The sequence below is a fragment of the Staurois parvus genome, unplaced genomic scaffold (genome assembly GCF_062004578.1).
Source record: "Staurois parvus isolate SC_StPar_1 unplaced genomic scaffold, SC_StPar_1.0 ptg000355l, whole genome shotgun sequence".
In the NCBI taxonomy this organism is placed as follows: domain Eukaryota; kingdom Metazoa; phylum Chordata; class Amphibia; order Anura; family Ranidae; genus Staurois; species Staurois parvus.
The window spans coordinates 1123863-1144054 of record NW_028318151.1 but is presented as its reverse complement, the minus strand read 5'-3'; the positions used below and the strand labels follow the sequence as shown (position 1 = coordinate 1144054).

The 20192-nt window shown below is 40.5% G+C and overlaps 1 protein-coding gene across 2 annotated transcripts in view; it reads right to left on the bottom strand.

The window, feature by feature from the left end:
- Positions 1-1134: 1134 nt before the first annotated feature.
- The window catches only part of CUNH5orf63 (chromosome unknown C5orf63 homolog), a 111882-nt gene continuing 92824 nt past the window's right edge, over positions 1135-20192 (bottom strand). For both annotated transcript variants that reach the window (XM_089684766.1, XM_089684767.1), the window contains exon 4: positions 1135-1486. In XM_089684766.1, the coding sequence (XP_089540892.1) occupies positions 1310-1486 (177 nt within the window). In that variant the 3' untranslated portion in view covers positions 1135-1309. The remainder of the gene's footprint in view (positions 1487-20192) is intronic.

Genomic DNA, 20192 nt, shown 5'->3' with positions numbered 1-20192 from the left:
CTATCCAAAACTATATACAAAAATGATGGCATACATTTTAATACTTTCCCTTTGGATGGATATATTTTAATGTGCTGCTTTAGCTGTCCACTTACAATAACCAATACATTAATACAGAAGTCCCCAACCCCTGGGCTGTGGACCAGTACTGGTTTGTGGCCTTTTAGTTACCGGACCGCACAGCAGCAGGTGAGCAGCGACCGTTGTCTGCCACTTAGCAACTTGAGTGTCCTCTCCTGAGTCTCCCACCCGGCCATTGATGTCCTTCTATCAGCAGGGCAGAAGCTGCAGATCTGGACGTAGAGTGGGAGTCTTTTCATATTAATCACCATCCTGTTAACACGATAAGTTTGGCAGCTCCCACCCTCCGTCCAGATCTGAAGTTCCTCATGCCCCCTGCCCTGCTGATAGGATGACATTGGCGGGCGGGCGGGAGACTCGGAAGAAGACATACAGGCTGATAAATGCCTCTGGCTTCCAAATTTAGGACTGTGCAGGGGAGGCAGAGATTGAAAGGGGGGCAGTGAGGTAAGAGAGGAAGGAGGGCTGTGAATGTTAGGGGCACAGAGATATAAAGGGGACTGCACTGTAAAGGGGAGGTTGTGATCTGTGATGTGAAGGGAAACTGAGGACACTGGGTGAAAGGGAGACTGTGGACACTGATATAAAGGTAGGGACTGTGATGAGGACTGACTCCATCTCCTTCCAGTCCCTGAAAAATTGCTTGCCACAAAACCAATCCCTGGTACTAAAAAATGTTGGGGACCGCTTTATTAATCTATAAGACCCATGTGTCTTATGCAACAAAGTAAAGCAGCGAATAATGACAATGTATGCTATAATGCAACCCATAACAACCAACTTTGAATTTGCTGTACTCAAGTAAGATAAATTCTGATTGCCTACTCTGGTTTTCTGCACTTGCCAGTTGCTTTATTGATCATAATATTATTGATAATGTACATTATTTGTCTTAAGATGGCCATAGAGGGATTAAAAATTGGCTTGATCAGTAGGGAGCAGCTGAATTGTAATCCATGTGCCACCACTGCAGTTGAACAGAAGGTGATCTAGCAATCGACTTGTTCAAATGCCCCATCCGATAAAAGACAATTGATCATCAGCTGCAATGTATTGAAGGGGGAATCAATTCAGTTTTACTCAATAAGACATGTACAGAGTAATGATGAGGTGCAAAGTACAATAGCCCATGGCAACATTATACGTTATACAGTCGCTTATACAGTGATGTGATCGCATTGATTGCTCTGGATTACTATATTAACACAGAATAATGAATACTAATCAGTCAGTTTTCTCTGTTTTGCAGCTCCAGTTTACTAAGGGACTTTTCCAGCTTCTTAAGGTTCACCCTGTGCATCATCAGAAACTGTCCATCGAGGTGAAAAACAGGAATGTCATATTTATATCTGTCATACCAGGTTGAGTTTTCTGGGAGAGTGATGTCCACTTGTTCTAAAACAAACTAAAAAAAAAGTACAAAATTAACACACGAAAACACAATCTTATACTAGAATTTTTCAATGACAACACATAGTTAAATCCTAATTCTAGCCAAGACATCTTTTCTTTGTTTTTAGGTTTGGTAAAAATGGGGAAGGGTCTCAGGTTTATATTGTGGTTGGTGTCCCCTTAGATATTTCTTTTCACTTGCTATCTTTTTTAAAGAACATCTGAGAGAACAGGACATGAAGACAACTCCCTAATTTGTACACAGACAGTAATAAAAGTAAGTGTTCTAGCAGAATGAGGGGAGTTTTCAAACCTCTTTCAGGTTTTTATTTTTTTATTACTGTTCCTTAATGAGGAGATTGCCCCTTATTTCCAGTCCAGGGGAAGAGTGTTAAAAGAGAAAATGAAGACATCAGACCTCATTTAAAACCTGAGGCTGTAGCCCTTCTCTAAACTATCCAAATAAAAAAAAAAAAGGTCGGTTTGTCACATAGTTAGTCTGGCTGAAAAATGACAAAAGTCCATCCAGTTCAACCATAAAAAAAAAGTTATAATCCTACACACACAGTTGATCCAGAGGAAGGAAAAAACCCAGCAAAGCATGATCCAATTTGCTCCTGCAGGGGAAAAAATTCCTTCCTGATCCCCCAAGAGGCAATCAGATATTCCCTGGATCAACTTTACGTATAAATGTTAGTAACCAGTTATATTCTGTGCATCCAAGAAAGAATCCAGACCTTTTTTTAAAGCAATTCACTGAGCTGGCCAGAACCACATTTTCACAGCTCTTACTGTGAAGAAACCTTTTCGTGTTCGGAGATTAAATTTCATTTCTTCCAGACGTAAAGAGTGCCCTTTTGTCCTCTATGATGACCTCAGGGTGAATAACTCCACAGTAAGTTCACTATATGAACCACTGATGTATTTATACATGTTGATCATATCCCCCCTTAATCTCTTAAGAGAGAAAACATTCAGTTCTTCTAATCTTTCCTCATAGCTGAGCTCCTCCATGCCTCTTATCATTTTGGTTGCCCTTCTCTGTACTTTCTCCAGTTCCCCAATGTTCTTTTTGTGAATTGGTGCCCAAAATTGAACTGCATATTCCAGATGAGGTCTTACTAATGATTTGTACAGGGGTAAAATTATATATCTCTCTCTGGAGTCTATAACTCTTTTAATACAAGAGATAATTTAGCTCACTTTAGAAACTGTAGCTTGGCACTGCATGCCATTATTAAGTTTTTGATCTACCAGAACTCCCAGATCCTTCATCATTGATTCCCCCAGTTGTACCCCCCCCCCAGTATGTATGATGCATGCATATTAATTTATGGCGCATCACCTTACATTTATCAACATTAAACCTCATTTGCCGCATAGTTGCCCAATTGAACAGTGCATTGAGGTCAGCTTGTAAGTTGGCGACATCCTGTAAGAATGTTATTCCACTGCACAGCTTGATGTCATCTGCAAAGAATGAAATTGTATTTTTAATCCCAGACCCTATAGCATTTATAAATATAATAAAAAGTAAGGGTCCCAACACTGAACCTTGGGGTACACCACTGACAATCCTAGACCATTCAGAGTTTTTCCAAGCCTATAGACTTTACTTTACACATTAGCCATGTGTGGGTAACTGTGTCAAACACGTTTGCAAAATCCAAGTATACCACGTCCACCGCCACCCCTCTGAGGTTTTGCTTACCTCCTCTTAAAAAGAAATCAGATTTGTTTGACAATTTCTTTCTTTCATGAATCCATGCTGTCTGTTGCTTAAATATTTTTTCCAGCAAGAACTCATCTATGTGGTCTTTTATTAAACTCTCTGGTATCTTCCCAACTATAGAAGTTAAACGAACAGGTCTATAATTAGTTGGTAAATATTTTGACCCCTTTTTAAATATTGGCTCCACACTGGCCTTAAACCAATCCAGTGGTACTATGCCAGTCATTAAAGAGTCCCTAAAAATTAGAAACAATGGCTTTGAAATGACAGAGCTCAATTCTTTAAAGACCCGTGGGTGTATGCCATCCGGTCCAGGTGCTTTATTCACCTTTATTCTGTCTAAATATTTTTGGATCAAATCAATTGTGAGCAAATGTGCATCATCTGGAGCCATGTCAATGCCATGCCCATTATGAACAAGAACTCCCCCATGCTCCTTTGTATACACAGAGCTGAAGAAGGTATTTAATAAATTTGCCTTCTCTTTGTCCCCACTCACCCACTCTAGATTATTGTGTAAAGGACCTACATGCTCGGACCGGACCTTTTTACTATTAATATATTTGCAGATTTTTTGGGGTTAGTCCTGCTATCTTTTGCAATCTGTCGTTCGTTTTCCATTTTTGTGGCCTTTATTTCCTTTTTGCATATTCTGTTATATTCTTTGTAATGTTTAAACAATGATAGTGTGCCTTCATTTTTATATTTAATAAAAGCTCTTTTCTTATTATCTATAGCTTTTTTAACTTTAGCTGTAAGCCACATAGGTTTGATTTTTTTGGCCTTTTAAAATTGTTGCCCATGGGAATATATATTGCAGTGTGTTTACAGTCTTTTTGAGGAATTCCAATTTCTGTGTTGTGTTCATTCATGCCAATATTCCCTCCCAGTCTAAGTCTTGGTGAGCAGCTCTTAGCCTTGAAAAAATTAGCTCTCTTAAAATTGAGCGGTATTATTTTTGCCGTATGTGCTTGCTGTTTACAGCAATAAATTAAATCATGTTATGGTCACTGCTACCCAGACATTCTTTGATATGGACATTGGATTTTGATATATTATAAAGCAGGAACCTATTGTAACCACAAAGAAATTATCTGTCTGGCTTATTTCAACATATGAAAAGGCAGAACCAGTTTAGTTTCCTTGAATTACTGCACTTTATGTAACACTGTTACCTTTTTTCTCAGCCTTCAGAAAGGATAAATGCATATTAAGTGCCTGTATCCACTCCCTTGCTTCAAAATTACAACAGAACTAGTAGTCTTGTTACCCACCCTAACCATGGAGGCCTGCAGGTTACACCATGGCTGGGCAGTGTTTGTTAAAATCGGGAGCTAATACACATGGAATAAAAAAAAAAGCAGAGAGTCTATCTCTTTTTTGCTTTTAGGAGGTGCTCCACTTACTGGTGTCAGTGACTTACGCCTCTTGCCTCAGGTTTCTGTGTTGATAAAGTGAACAGTTTTAGGGGTTAATTTTTGTTAGGGAGTGGGCTAAAGGTTAGGTTGTGGTTATGCTTCTGGTCAAGAAAACTTGTAATATGGGGGCGTGGCCGGATGAGGACCACTATTTCTCTGGTAATCTAAAGTTTCCCTATACCTCTCAGGGGTACAGCTGACACCGGGGCACAGAATGATGCCGTCCAAACACCGCTCCTCTGCTGCTCAGACAAGCAAAGTACAGGGGACAGAGGCGGCAGGGACTCATTCCCCACGTTTCGACACCATCTTGACCAAAAAGATACAGGCCCTTCTGACAGAGATGGTAGAGAGCGGAGCAGCAGTCTCCTGCTCCTCAGTCCGATCACCCACCTGCTGAGGATACATCTTTAATTCTTGCAGCCATTCAGCACAGTAAGACTTCACTGCTAGTCCGGATTGACAAGTCGGGGGAAGAATGCAACCTTATCAGATCAGACTTAAATAAGATCAGAAGCCGACTGTCAGAATCTGAAGCCAGGATGTCGCATGTGGAGGATTGTACCAATCGCCATGAGGATGTGCTTGCGGATCTTCAGCAGACAGTCAAGCTCCTGACTGCTAAATCTGATGATGCCGAGAATCGTCTTCCGCGCAACAACATCAGAATCTTAGGATTGCCAGAAGGGGCTGTGGGGGACCGGCCAGCGGACTTTGCAGAGACTTTTTTCAAGGATCTCCTATATCTAACCACAGTCTCTCCTACGTATGTAGCAGAGTGGGCTCATCGGGTACCTGTGGGCCGCTCTATTCCTGTGACACCCCCTCGCCCATTTTTAGTTTGCTTCCTTAATTATAGGGATCGTGATCGTATTCTTGCAGAGGCCAGGAAACACCCCTCACTACAGTTTGGCAACGCTAACGTTGTTGTTTCCAGATTTTTCACAAGAGTTGCAAAAGAAGCGTAAGACATTCACTGAAGTTCGCCGACGTCTACGGGATCGTAACATCAAATATGGCCTGCTGTACCCTAGTAGTCTATGTGTGCACCATGAAGGGTCAACAAAATTTTTTGATACCCCAGCAGAGGCGGACTCCTGGTTGAACATGCTGCGGTAAGATCTATGCCTGTCTTCTTCAGACTAAGACACTGCCTCTGACTTCTTTTGCTTTTTGTCACCCATGGGAAGATTGTGGTCATTTCTACCTGTGGACCTGGTGGTGTGCCGAAAACCTGGACCTGCTATATTGTTGTTTTATTTATTTCATGCTGCCTCCTTTTTTTACTTTATGTACAGTGAGGAACAGAAGTATTTGAACACCCTGCGATTTTGCAAGTTCTCCCACTTAGAAATCATGGAGGGGTCTCAAATTCACATTGTAGGTGCATTCCCACTCTGAGAGACAGAATTTAAAAAAAAATTCAGGAAATCACATTGTATGATTTTTAAAGAATTTATTTGTCTTGCACTGCTGAACATAAGTATTTGAACACCTAAGAAACAGCAAGAATTCTGGCTCTCAAAGACCTGTTACTGTGCCTTTAAAAATTCCACCTCTACTCCACTGATTAATCTAACTTAGTAGCTCCTGTCTGAGCTCTTTAAAAACACCTGTCCACCCCACAGTCAGTCAGACGCCAACTACTACCATGGGCAAGACCAAAGAGCTGTCAAAATACACCAGAGACAAAATTGTGGACCTCTACAAGGCTGGAAAGGGCTACGGGGCAATTGCCAAGCAGCTTGGTGAAAATAGATCAACTGTTGGAGCAATTGTTAGAAAATGGAAGAGGCTAAAGACGACTGTCAGTCTCCCTCGGACTGGGGCTCCATGCAAGAGCTCACCTCGTGGGGTATCACTGATGATAAGAAAGGTGAGGAATCAGCCCAGAACTACAAGGGAGGAGCTGGTCAATGACATGAAGAGAGCTGGGACCATAGTTTCAAAGGTTACTGTCGGTAGAACACTACGCCGTCATAGTTTCAAATCATGCATCATGCAATCAAGGTTCCTCTGCTCAAATCATCACATGTCCAGTCCCGTCTGAAGTTTGCCAATGACCATCTGGATGATCCAGAGGAGGCATGGGAGAAAGTCATGTGGTCAGATGAGACCAAAGTAGAACATTTTGGTCTAAACTTCACTTTTCGTATTTGGAGGAAAAAGAAGGATGAGTTGCATCCCAAGAACACCATCCCTACTGTGAAGCATGGGGGTGGTAACATCATGCTTTGGGGGTGCTTTTCTGCAAAGGGGACAGGACGACCGCACTGTATTAAGGAGAGGACGAATGGGGCCATTTATTGTGAGATTTTGAGCAACAACCTCCTTCCCTCAGTCAGAGCATTGAAGATGGGTCGTGGCTGGGTCTTCCAACATGACAACAACCCAAAGCACACAGCCAGGATAACCAAGGAGTGGCTCCGTAAGAAGTATATCAAGGTTCTGGAGTGGCCTAGCCAGTCTCCAGACCTAAATCCAATAGAACATCTTTGGAGGAAGCTGAAACTCCGTGTTGCTCAGTGACAGCCCCGAAACCTGACAGATCTAGAGGAGATCTATGTGGAGGAGTGGCCCAAAATCCCTGTTGCAGTGTGTGCAAACCTGATCAAGAACTACAGGAAATGTTTGACCTCTGTAATTGCAAACAAAGGCTTCTGTACCAAATATTAACACTGATTTTCTCAAATACTTATGTTCAGCAGTGCAAGACAAATAAATTCTTTAAAAATCATACAATGTGATTTCCTGAATTTTTTTTAAATTCTGTCTCTCAGAGTGGGAATGCACCTACAATGTGATTTCTAAGTGGGAGAACTTGCAAAATCGCAGAGTGTTCAAATACTTCTGTTCCTCACTGTATAAGGGAAACTTGAGTTCTCCTTTTTTTTTTCTTTTGCTGGTGTATAATGTTGTCTAACATAATGTATAATTATTACTCAGTATCAGCTCACATTACTCTCCCCTTACCACCATCTGTTAATTGGGAGTATCCCGCATTGAGACATGTTTCTGCCTCTATACGGAGTTCTTCAGCTATCCACCCAGTTTCTTCTTTAATGACTATATATTGGAGCACCGTTTTCTCTATTCCAGCTCAGATCGTTGCTGAAGACACTGCAGTTTTTGTCTAGGGAATTAAACTAACTTGAGTTGTCTGTTGGGGATTATGGTCAGTAGGGAGTTATTTATTGTTTTTGAAGTGTACGCTCATTTTCCCATATGGCTCTCTGATTTTTTTGTGAATTACCCTTTATTTCCCTTTTTATGCTTTTGGGGTTCTGGCACTCCCTGGGGCTGAGGAATTTCAGTTTTTAGATTGTGGATCTCTGATACTGATTCTACATGCCACCTTTAGTCTATGGAGTTGAAAGTAATATCATGGAATGTTAGGGGTCTTAATAACAAATTCAAACGAGCGCTTATGTTTAAATATTTGAACCGCTATAAGCCTCATATCTTGCTCCTGCAAGAAACCCACCTCCTGGATTCAACATTCCTTTCACTCCACTTATTCCTGTTATGCCAGGGGAGTTGCCATTATTCTAAATAAATTCTTAGCATATAAGGTAGTGCACCTAATTACTGATCCCATTGGCAGGTACATTATTTTGTTCCTGGAAATTAGAGCGGCCGTGTTTGCTATTGTTAATGTATATGTCCCTCCTCCCTTCAATCCACAGGTTCTATATACCATATATGAAAATCTAGCTCTCCTTCAGTTTTCACAATTATATATTGCTGGTGATTTCAATTCAATACTTGATGCACATTTAGATTCATCGAATCCCCTTGGAGCTTCAATGGGCCCAGGCATTTGAGTTTACTGAAAGTTAGCGATGAAAAAAACCCCCTCACCAGAGCCTACTCCTGTTTTTCCTCCACGCACAAATCGGCCTCTCGCTTAGACCTCATTCTTGGGAATCATTTTTGGGAATGCTTGCACTTTGTCCACGGTTAGAGAGGTCTCCTATTTACCTTCGGGTCTGTCGGATCATGCCCCTGTGGAGCTCAGGGTCACCCTGTCCAATGCCCATCATTCTGGCTGTTGGCGTTTAGACAATAAATGGATACAGAACCCCAAGGTTGGGGATGTGATCTCTCCCGCCATGTTCCTTTATTGGGAGGTGAATGACAGTTCTGCCTCTGCTCCTATGGTATGGTACATGTTTAAAGCACATATTTGGGGGGAATATATATCGGCCATTAAGATGGTTAGGCGGGATATGTCCTTGGAGTTACAACACTTAGAGGAGTGTGAGACGTCTGCGGCAGCATGGTTTGTTGATTCGCCGACCCAAGCTAATTTTAATTTACTTGCCCAAGCGAAACGTAATTTGTCCCTCCACCTAACCTCTGCTACCAAAATGGATCTCAGATCTCTGGCGGGCAGGGTTTTTGAGTCTGAGGACAAAAACGGCAAATTGTTGGCTAATCTGCTGGATTCTAGGGCCCACACGGTTATTTCAAATATCAATTGTGCAGATGGCACTGTAACTTCTGACCCTGATCGTATCCTTCAGGAGTTCATGCATTACTATAGTGGTCTTTATGGTGCTAGTTCTAGTGTGGTTGGCTCCGACCTCTCTGATTACACTGTTCAACAAATTTTTATTTTTTGCCAGTTTTGGAAACAAAAGGATCCATTTCTTAATGAATTTCACATTCTGAGTTCAAATATAACAATGAAATTTGTCAATTGGCTCTAGTTTTTCTGTAAACGGAAAGTTTTCTACTATAGGCGTAATGACTACATAATGCACAATAATTATATAGATAGATGTCTTTCCACAAATATAAAGCAAGTGATATTGACTACATAACAAAGCCTAAATGGCATAATATATTGCATAGGATTACCAAGAAAAATTATAGCCATAAGCTAAGTTGAATCATTTTAATACTTAGGATTCTCACTAGTTTTGTCTTCAGTTTGTGTCGGTTTTGCTTCTCTTGGCTTTTCTCTTGTATTCGAGGAAAGGGCTATCTCTTACAACTGCACGTGACTACACGCTTCAGGTTCTTCCTCACTTGACTCAACCACGAAGGATTCTGGTGCTTTAGGAATTGGTAGCCCCTCTCCATGAGGAACTGGATGTATTGCCGATGGAATATTTGGATAGTGCACAGATAACTTTTTCTTCTTATTTAGCCCTTTTACAATTGGAAGCACCATACAAAAGTAACAATTACTAACATGATCTGTTGGCTCTCTCCAAATCATTGGCACAGAGAAAGGCATAGATGCCTTTTTTCCATTCAACCATTGCTCCAGTGCCGTCCCACAAGAATTGCAGCATATATGTGGTGCCCAACTCTTGTCCTGGTCTCCTATCTTGCAACCAAAATACAAGTTGTAGGCTTTCTTAATCATTCCTGTTATCCTCCTATTTTGTGAGATAAAAGTTATTTCACCGCAGATATAGCAGAAATTATCTGCTTTATTCACACAAGTTCGAGGCATTACTGAGTAGCCTATATAAGCATAAAACGAAATGTAAAGACGCTGTCGAACTACAATCAGCTACAGATACTGCAGCTTTTATGCAGTGAAGTGATGCAATTAAAGGCTAATATTGCATCATCTCAGTATACATGCAATTTTCTATTGGTCACCAGTATCAATTGCGCAATATGCAGCTAAAGTTGCATCATAATTTTGAATGGCTTACGTCATTAGATGGGTGAATATATCATGCAAACTAGAGCCAATCAACATTTTTTAGGGTCATTTTCGTTTTCAGCACCCCAAAATTATGTAAGATTAGCTAATTTTATGCCCAAAACTTTTTACCTGTTGAACAGTGTTATTTGTCCATTCTGGATCTTCCTCGACTTTAGCAGGAGGAGGCTGTGGAACTTGACAAGGATATCACGGTGGAGGAAATTGAGTCTGCTATACAGTCCTTGCCGGGTAACAAGACTCATGGCCCAGACGGTATACCAGGGGAGTGGTATAAGAAGTATGCTCCCACAGTGGTGCCTAGACTTCTTCATTTATATTCAGAGTGTAAGACCCAGGTTTCATTGCCCCCTTCCATGTATCAGGCCCATATAGTTTTATTGCCGAAACCCGGCAAGGACTATTCTCATTGTGCATTGGATAGGCCTATTTTCTTGCTCAACTATGATCTTAAGATTTTTTACTAAAATACTGGTCGCCAGATTGACAAAACTTTTGTCTTCCCTAGTTAGCATTGATCAGACCAGTTTTATACCAGGGAAATCGACTGATGTGAATTTGCGCAGGGTATTTACTCATTTGCAGTTACACCCAGAGACCTCTGCTACTCGGGTTCTTGTGGCTCTAGATATAGAGAAAGCTTTCGACTCGGTGGCCTGGCCTTATATGTTTGTGGTGCTTGAATGCATGGGTTTTGGGCCAGAATTTAGAATGTGGATTCATTTACTATACTATTCCCCGACAGCCCAAATCAAATTGCATGGGACACTCTTGGCTTCCTTTCAAGTTGGCAAGGGCACTCAACAGGGTTGCCCGATTTCGCCAGCTCTGTTTGCCCTCATGATGGAACCTTTAGCAGTTGTCCTTTGCTGCTCCCCAGAGGTGGCTGGCATTCGGCTGGGAGAACTGTGTGAAAAAGTGGCCATGTATGCTGATGATCTCATTTTATTCCTTAATGATGCAGGCCCCTCCCTTAAGGAGATCCTGAACATTATTTCTGATTTTTCTGCCTACTCGGGGTTACATGTCAATTGGCCAAAATCACAAATCCTATCTGATCGATCCAGGTGCTTGCGGGCAGGCTGATCCCAATATTCCCTTGGCCAGTCAAATTAAATATTTAGGCATTTCGATCTCCCCTTCTACCAGTGATTATTGTAACTTGAATCTGGCCCCCTTGTTAACTAACATGAAAATCAAATTAAAGGCCTAGGAAGGTCTTCCTCTAACGTTGCTGGGTTGGATTAATATTTTTAAAATGAAGTTGCTGCCGGACTTCCTCTATAAGTTGCGCCATTCACCTGTCTGGATCCCGAAATCATATTTTCGTTTAGTCAATATGTCTCACTTCCTTTTTTTGGGAGTCGAAACAGCAGAGATTTCGTTTATCACTTTTGCAAAGACCCTGGGAATTACGTACATTTGATAGTCTGAAACAGCAATATGTTCTCTCAAATACCTTTCTGTTTAGATACCTGCAGCTCAGACACACTTATACACAATTTCCAGTGACAGCTATGGCTCCGTATGAATCAAATTTGGAGAATTTAATTAGAAGCGATACGCTGATTAAGCCTGTCTTTATCATATATAAGGAAGTGCTTCCCTCTGTTCATAAGCGATTGGAAGTGCTTAAGTAAGTGGCTAGTTGATTCTCCAAACCTGGACAATGGGGAGGATGCTTGGGAATGTTCCTTTCAACCATTGCTCTCAGTTAAGGATAGGATGATCCAGTTTAAAATTCTGCAAATTATCTTACCCCCATTCGTCTTTACAGAATATATCCTTCAATTCGGGTTGACTGCTGGAGATGTGGGGTGACCCCAGCGGATTTCATACATATTTTCTTGCAGTGCCCACATGCTCAGTTTTTGTGGGGGTCGGTAGTGGCCTGTATTTTTTCAGTTACTACCATTCAAGTACCACTTTCGGTGGATGTATGTCTGGTGGGGCTGGTTGATTCGCTGACACACAGTAGGGCCATCAGAGCCTTAGTGGAATTTTTATTGTTTTATGCTAGGAAAGCCACTGTGTTGCAATGGAAGTCCCCTAATGCCCCTACATCTAACTCCTGGAAGAAGATAATTAATTCTATGCTGTCATTGTATAAGGCCACCTACATCTGAAGGGGATACCTTTATAAGTTTCATAAAATATGGGATATTTGGGTTGATTCTCCAGATTCACTTGAGGACCAGGACACTTAGACTTAACCCAGGTGTATTTCAGTGTTCCTTTCTATAGATCTAACTCTAATCCCTGTCTGTTTGGTTATTCACGTTGGTCTGGAGCCCCTGAATTGACATTCCTGTACAATTCCTAGTTCAGAGTTTGTTCTGGAGTTTTGGTGTTTAAGATTGTCCTGTCATACCTTGAGAATGAGCGTACAGGTTAAATAATTGTTAATTGTTATAATTATGTTGTAACTTGTTTAAGCGTGGTACCGAGCCTGGGTATGCCCTATAGGCTCTGTTTTGTATCTTTAAATTGCTTTTAAAATTTAATTTAAAAAAAATTTCAAAAAAAGAAAAGACTTGTAATATGAGAAATATGTATTATTATTATTAATATTATACAGGATTTATGCAGCGCCAGCAGTTTGCTCAGCGCATTACAATATAACGGGAGACAATACAGCAACAATACAGTTCAATACAAGAGGGATTTGAGGGCCCTGCTTCTTGGAGCTTACAATCTAGGAGGGAGGGGCTAGTGGTACAAAAGGTAGTAACTGTGGGGGATGGACTGGTTGGAAGAGTAGAAGATTCCAGTATTAGCTGAGGGCAGGATAGGCTTCCCTGAAGAGATAGGTTTTCAGAGATCACCTAAAAGTGAGCAGAGTAGGCGATAGTCTGATACATTAGGGTAGAAAGTTCCAGAAGATGGGGGAAGCTCTGGAGAAGTCCTGGAGATGAGCATGGGAGGAGGAGACAAGGGAGCTAGAGAGTAGGAGGTCTTGCGAGGAGCGGAGAGTACGGTTTGGTGATATTTAGAGACAAGATCGGTGATGTAATTTGGGGCAGAATTATAAATGGCTTTATACGTTATTGTTAGTGTTTTGAATTTTATCCGTTGGGCAACGGGAAGCCAGTGGAGGGATTGGTAGAGAGGGGTGGCAGATACAGAACAGTTAGTAAGGTGGATGAGTCTGGCAGGAGCATTCATGATAGACTGAAGAGGGGATAGCCGGCGACGAGGTAGGCCAATGAGGAGGGAGTTACAATAGTCAAGGCAAGATATAACAAAGGAGTGAATATGTAGGCAACTTTTTTTTGATCATCTGCTGAAAATGCTAGTTGCCTGGTTGTTGAGGATTTAACGCAAACATGTGCTTTGCCCAGCCAAGGCATAGCAATGGGTTTGCTTAAAACTAGTGCATAACCCTGTTTAAACAACCAGACTGGCAATTTGGGGCTGCAGGGATACATTAGTGGCATAAGGTTGAAATGGGTGCCTGCCACAGGGTGCAATAGGGAGATGCAGGCATTCAACATGCCCAGAAGTGCCAAATGCTGGAATATTCTAGCTGCAGCTATAGCTCTACAAAAAAGTGATAATCTGATACAACAAATGCAGTAATGGTTCCTAACGTACAGATTGTCTCTCTTGAAAAGCAAAAAAAAAAAAAAACTTAAAACTACGGCCCTTGCATATAAATGTATCTGAAAAGAATTATGTGTTGCCAATAGCAACCAATTACCATCCTCCCCCCTTTCATGTGATGGACAGACAGTGTAAGAAGAATCCAAAAATATGCCATATTTTAACAGAATGTTTTAAAAAGTTCTTTGGATGACCATGAAAAGACAGCCATTTCCCTTTGAACCCCTGAAGTAGCTAATGTACGAAACGCGTCGGGTCTCTGCACCCGTTCCTAAGATTGATATACTCTGTGATCTTTCTAATGCTTTATGTGCTTTTATGCAATGAATTATATTAGAAGGGGCAGTGCCTTTCTGGGGGATATGCAGTGAATTAAGGATGCCATATGACGCCCACTCAGATCGACGAGAGTCCAGTTCAGCCGTCATTTTGCTATTGGCCAGGCGGGAACAGGTTAAATCATGAATAGTTCCATAAACAAAATTTAGTCAACAGAAAGCCATTTCTATTATTCCTCTCAACAAGAGAAAAAAATAACTTTGCAGACAAGTATCTTGTAACAGCATGAGGTCATACTTCTATCATATTACTAATGACCATTCCTGTTCATAGTAGTAAAGTGATCTACACTACAGAAGACGTTGCAAATGTTGTCATGGACAGCTTTGAAATTCTGAAAATCCGATGAGGGCCACCTACTGTAAAGTGATTTTGCAAATTAAAATATGTTTAAGTGACATGCAATTCTGGTTCAAATATACATTTTTTTAATTTTTTTAAATTTGTGAAATGACATTATGGTGTATCTGCGGATTAACAGTTAGGACCTATTAATGTATTGGACACCAACCTCCATTGTAAACAATTCTATAGGGGTAAACCCCTTAAATAAAGCTGGCACCATGCATTCTATCAGAACAACTAAGTTGACCTTAGACTATACCTGAACCCCGGTACGTAAAGGTCAGACATGATATTAAACAGAGATTTTGTTTCCATAATGTTTTTTTTTTATTTCTTTATTTTATTTTTATTTTCATTTGAGTTCTAAGTTTGATTTGGAAAAAAAGATACAAAATCACAGAAATAAAAATACAAATATAACACCAAAATCCCAAAACAACCCCCCCCCCCCCTCCCAAGTCCTGGACACAGAAATTTGGAGTCCTCCATAAGGTCTACGGGCCATTACCAGCCATATAAGTCCCAGTAGAGTGTAGACAGGCAAAGCAGAACATATGCTTGTAAGTATGGCCCTGAGCCCAAAGGGACATGACAGAAAACAAAAGGGAACACTTAAATATTAAACACCTTGGCACCAATGAATGCATAATAAATTGAAGGCAGGTATTCAGAGCACTTACAGGACAGCAGTATCACACAATCCCTAAAAGGGTACACCACTGGCCCCATGTCAGCAAGAGTAGCAGTCATGGTAAACTGTAAGAAGAAACGCCTATAATCTCAAAAAAAGAGGGAATATGAGGGTGGAGAGAGAGATTTTTGGAATTCCTAACTCTGCCCACTGTAAGGAAATATGTCTTTTTAACTGGCATCCATTTTGTATAATGCCTCAATTTCTAGATGTGTAAACACTTAGTTTCGGTTTTGAGTTTTGTTTGTAACTTTTCTCTCATTTCCTGAATTTAGTTTAATTTTTCTGTAAATGGAATCACCTTCCATGGTACTCATCAGCCATTTGTAGTTTCTATCTTCTTTGTTAAGAGCATAATATTTCATTGGTCATTCTGGCCTAGTAATGCCTATTGAGTTCTGTATAAGAGTTTTTGTCTTGCATTAAACTATCAGAGATTTAGATTTTACATTTTGGTGTCTGGAGCTTTATTTCTTCAGGGCCTGGTGGTGAAAAATAATCGAGAACAAGTTGTGCTACAAACAGTAATTGACCCTCTTAATTTGGTGTCAGAATTTTGGGACAAAGGCACAGCCATCCAGGTAAGCTGAAAATACGTCTTAGTCTTTACCTTGATAGTCCCCATTTGAAACCCGGGAATAGTATCCAAATTCATTGAAATCACTGGGTCTCGTGGGGAGTCTTTAAAGTTTGGAACCTCAAAGGGAATTCAGAGGTTTGAAAACTCTGGGGAAAAATTGCCTAGGCAGGAATAATATTGTGGCTTCATAGGAGTCCTCATTTATTTTTGCCATTTTAGAAGTATAAGTGCTTATTTGCTGCATGTTAAGAAACTGTTCTTTAGCATTTTTGTGTTATAGAATAGGAATATTACAAGGTCCATGCTTTTAAGCGTTAAATTCCTGAACTGTTGAGAAGGTTGGTGTTACAGCCTCTTTGCTTCAGAGAATAAGTGCTGACACTGTAATAATTTAGTGCTTTGCCTAACAACTGTTTTGCTTAAAGATGGGTATAGTCCATGGTAAGGGCCTCTGCCCAATGTTCTAAAGCATCTGCGTAAAGTGTTAAGTGATATGTCTAAGAAAAAGAAAGAAAGACGAGCAAATTCTGAATTTAGGTTAACTTATAAGGAATATGTGATAACGGTATTGTTATGGGATGATTATTATGTGGTCCCTTTCATAGAGAATATTGCCAAGTAGTCACTCGGTATGAAAAGCAGTAGTCCCTTTCCTACAGATGGGTCTAATGATAAGCTACATATGTACATGCTAATGGGACTGTGTTTGGGAGATAAGGAAACTTTCCCGTGGTTTTCAGGGGACCCTGAATGGGATATGAAGTATATGAAAGCAGCAGGTCTTCACTGGCTGAAATATGCATCTGGTTACACTCAAGAGCTCAGTAATGTAAATCTCCACTCTTTAGCCCCACCAACTACTCCGCCAAGTTATACAGAAGTACATCCAGCTTTTCCAAAAAAAAAAGAAAAAAAGATGATGATTTCCTCAGATTTCCAAGGGTGGACAGACCACCACAACCTCCCATAGTACAGACAGAATATATACCTGATAGAGTCCTGATAGTACAGAACAGGGGGAGGAGGGAAGGGCAGAAGGAGGAAGAAAAGAAGAAAAAGAGAGACCTGGCAGTAGTCCCGGGTGAGAAAGGAAAGAATGACGAGGGGGAAAATGTAGCTTTTCCATACATTGTAATGGGAAATGATGTGGTAATAAAGCCCATGGACATGACAGAAATGAATGACATTATAAAGAATAGTCCAGACCCCACAAAGAATCCAACTGCCTGCATAAATTATTTAAAGAAACCACACAAGGAAATTGATAATGAAATTAATAATTGACGGAATTTTGGGATATGACATGGACTCAGAGTTTGACAGGACTAAGCTGCCTACAGTACATGTTCTAGTTGATCTTGGAACCCCGGCAACCACTCATGTAAGACTGAAGGAAGACACTCAGAAAAAGGTGTGGGAGGAGGTGAAAGCCGAGATGGAGTGAATATGGAAAAGTAGAAAATCATTAGCAACTGCTGTTGCTTGTAAGCAAGGAACAAAGGATACAGTGACAGAGCATGTGAAAGGATTTAGAAAAGTCTGGAACAAAGAAGCTGGGATGGATATGGATAGTGCAGAAATGGGCACCATACCTTGATGGCAGGATTCAGACCTGAAATTTCGCTGTTAATAAGACAGCTTATTTCAAACTGGACAGAGATGGATGCAGGTATGTTTGAAAAACAAATGATGGAGAAAGACGCCGCTGGATGTTTTGAGGTCTCCAAATCTACCAACAAAGCACATTTTTCAGGGGTTACAACATAATTATAATCCTAGAAAGAGATAGCAACATAAATAGGGGAAAAGGAGAATAGCACCCATTGTCTCAGATGTGCCCTCATTGTTTACCTCCATTCTACATGATACAAAGTGTTATACTGTGATCGATTTAAGCAATGCTTTTTTTTATTCCATCCAAGTTGACAAAGAGACACAACTACTGTTAAATTTCACTCTGGCCAGCAAACAGTTAACCTGAGCCAGATTGCCCTAAGGCTATGTGGATTCTCTGGCTGTATATTCCATGGCCCTCCTAGAATCCTTGAAGGGTTGGGTACCCCGCAATGGTTCCACGTTGCTCCAGTACATTGATGACTTATTACTTTGTTTACTAAACTGGGAGGCTTGTAGGCAGGACAGTATATCTCTGTTAAATTTTCTTGGGTGTAGCATTGACCGGACTGTGTGAGTCTACTACTGACTATGAGTGTTGTACATGGATACAGAACACATCTGCTGAGATTCTAGATTATTATGAAGTCATTGAGAATCATACAGCCCAGGTAAATGCTTTACAAGCTGAGCTAGATCCATAGCCAAAGATGGCTGGAATCCTTTTAAAGGGTTGGGAAGTTTTGGAGATTGTTTTGGATGGTTTCAGAAAGTAGGCATGCTGATTTTGTTCTGTCTTTTACTAATATTTGTGTTCTAGGTCCTAGATTGTAAGCTCAAAAGAGTAGGGCCCTCGAACCCCTCGTGTATCACATTGTATTGTTACTGTACTGTCACATGTTCTGTCTCCCTTTGTAATGTGAGCGAACTATTGGCGCTTTATAAATACTCTATAATAATAATAATAGGTTGTTGCTAAACTTTCCATGTGTATTTTTGACAAGCTTTTAAAGAACCCAGATGCATATTGGAAACAACTGTGAAATTTGATGTCTTGTCACTTTGTGACAAAGGGAGGAACTGTTAAGAAATATGTCTTTTTAACTGCCATTCATTTTGTATAATGCCTCCATTTCTAGATATGTAAACAGTTAGTTTCTGTTTTGAGTTTTGTTTGTAACTAAACTCTCGTTTCCTGAGTTTAGTTTCATTTTTCTGTAAACGAAATCACCTTATATGGTACTCATCAGCCATTTGTAGTTTATATCTTCTTTGATAAGAGCATAATATTTAATTGGTCATTCTGGCCTAGTAACGCCTATCGAGTTCTGTATAACAGTTTTTGTCTTGCATTAAAATTTCTGAAATTTAGCTTTTACACTTCAGTGTCTGGAGCTTTATTTCTCCTGGGCCTGTTGGTGAAAAATAATCGAGGACAAGTTGGGCTACAGACAGGAATTGATCCTATCACCTACTGTTGACCATATTTCACTTGCTACACTCTCCATAATATAAAGCAGTGTTCATAAAGTGTTCACAAATGTTCTGTGGTATGTTGATGTGATGTGTGAGCACTTCAGTGGGATGTGGTAGTGGGTGCCTGGAAGATTTGCAGTGTGTCAGTACACGTTTCTCCATTGTTATTACCCAGAATGCAATCATAAATATTGTTCCCTGGCAACGCTGGGGAGAGGGGGTAATGCAGAGAGAATCTGCATATAATTTGGGAATCCTTTCACTCTCGAAGAGGACAAATAGAGAGCGTGAATCTCACTAACAGAGACACAGATAGCAATAAAAGCCTGTTGTGTTCTAATCCATCTCCACTCTATCCAGAACTAACGAAAAAAAAAAATAGTTGCCTTTAGTTATACTTTAAACGTAAAGATCAATTACACTTTAAAGTAGAATTAAACTTTAAAGTAGTTTTAAACCCAAAATTTCAATACAATGCAGCCAATCTTTAGATGTTGTAGCTTCATCAGTTTTTCTGGCTTTTTTTCCCCTTTGTTTTCACCTGGTGATTTAGCCAACAACACAACTCCTGTATTAGTGAGACACAACTCTGGATGAATGAGCACAGGAGGCACAGCAGCACTATCAGTCAGGGGTGGGAGTAGTGTTAAATGTATTAGCAGATTTACACTGCTTAACAAATTGAAGCCAATCTTCAGCTAACACTTTATAATCAGTTATAAATTTTTTTTTTCTTTTGGGATAAAGGTTTTGCATAAATAAATAAAAGCTAGCAATAAATGGTCTGTCTCATCCATGTAAACTGATACATTCTGCTGGAGAGCTTGTGTTTTTGAAAAACAACAGACTTACTAGCTGGATGACCAGATGAAAATAGAAAAAAAAGCCTGAAAAAAGAAAAATAATACAGCTCCTAGAAATTTTTTTTCTTGCATACACTACCTGTGGCGCACGCACAGTACAGATACACTCCTAGCTCATTCCTAGCATCTGCAAAATGCCAAGAATGGAGTCCAGGGCCAAAAGGATGTAACTCCAGCATGCATGTGCAGAAAGTACATCATAAGTGACTGTTCAATGGCTGAAGAGTGAAGATGCCAGATGTGAAGAAAACCAGAAGATGACAGTGGCAGAGATTGCAGGGCAGTCAGCACTGAAAACCGGCAACCCCTGAGGAGTCCTTCGTAATGTGCATTCTTGCCCACTGTAGCAAGCACTGCCTTCCCTCAGTGGAC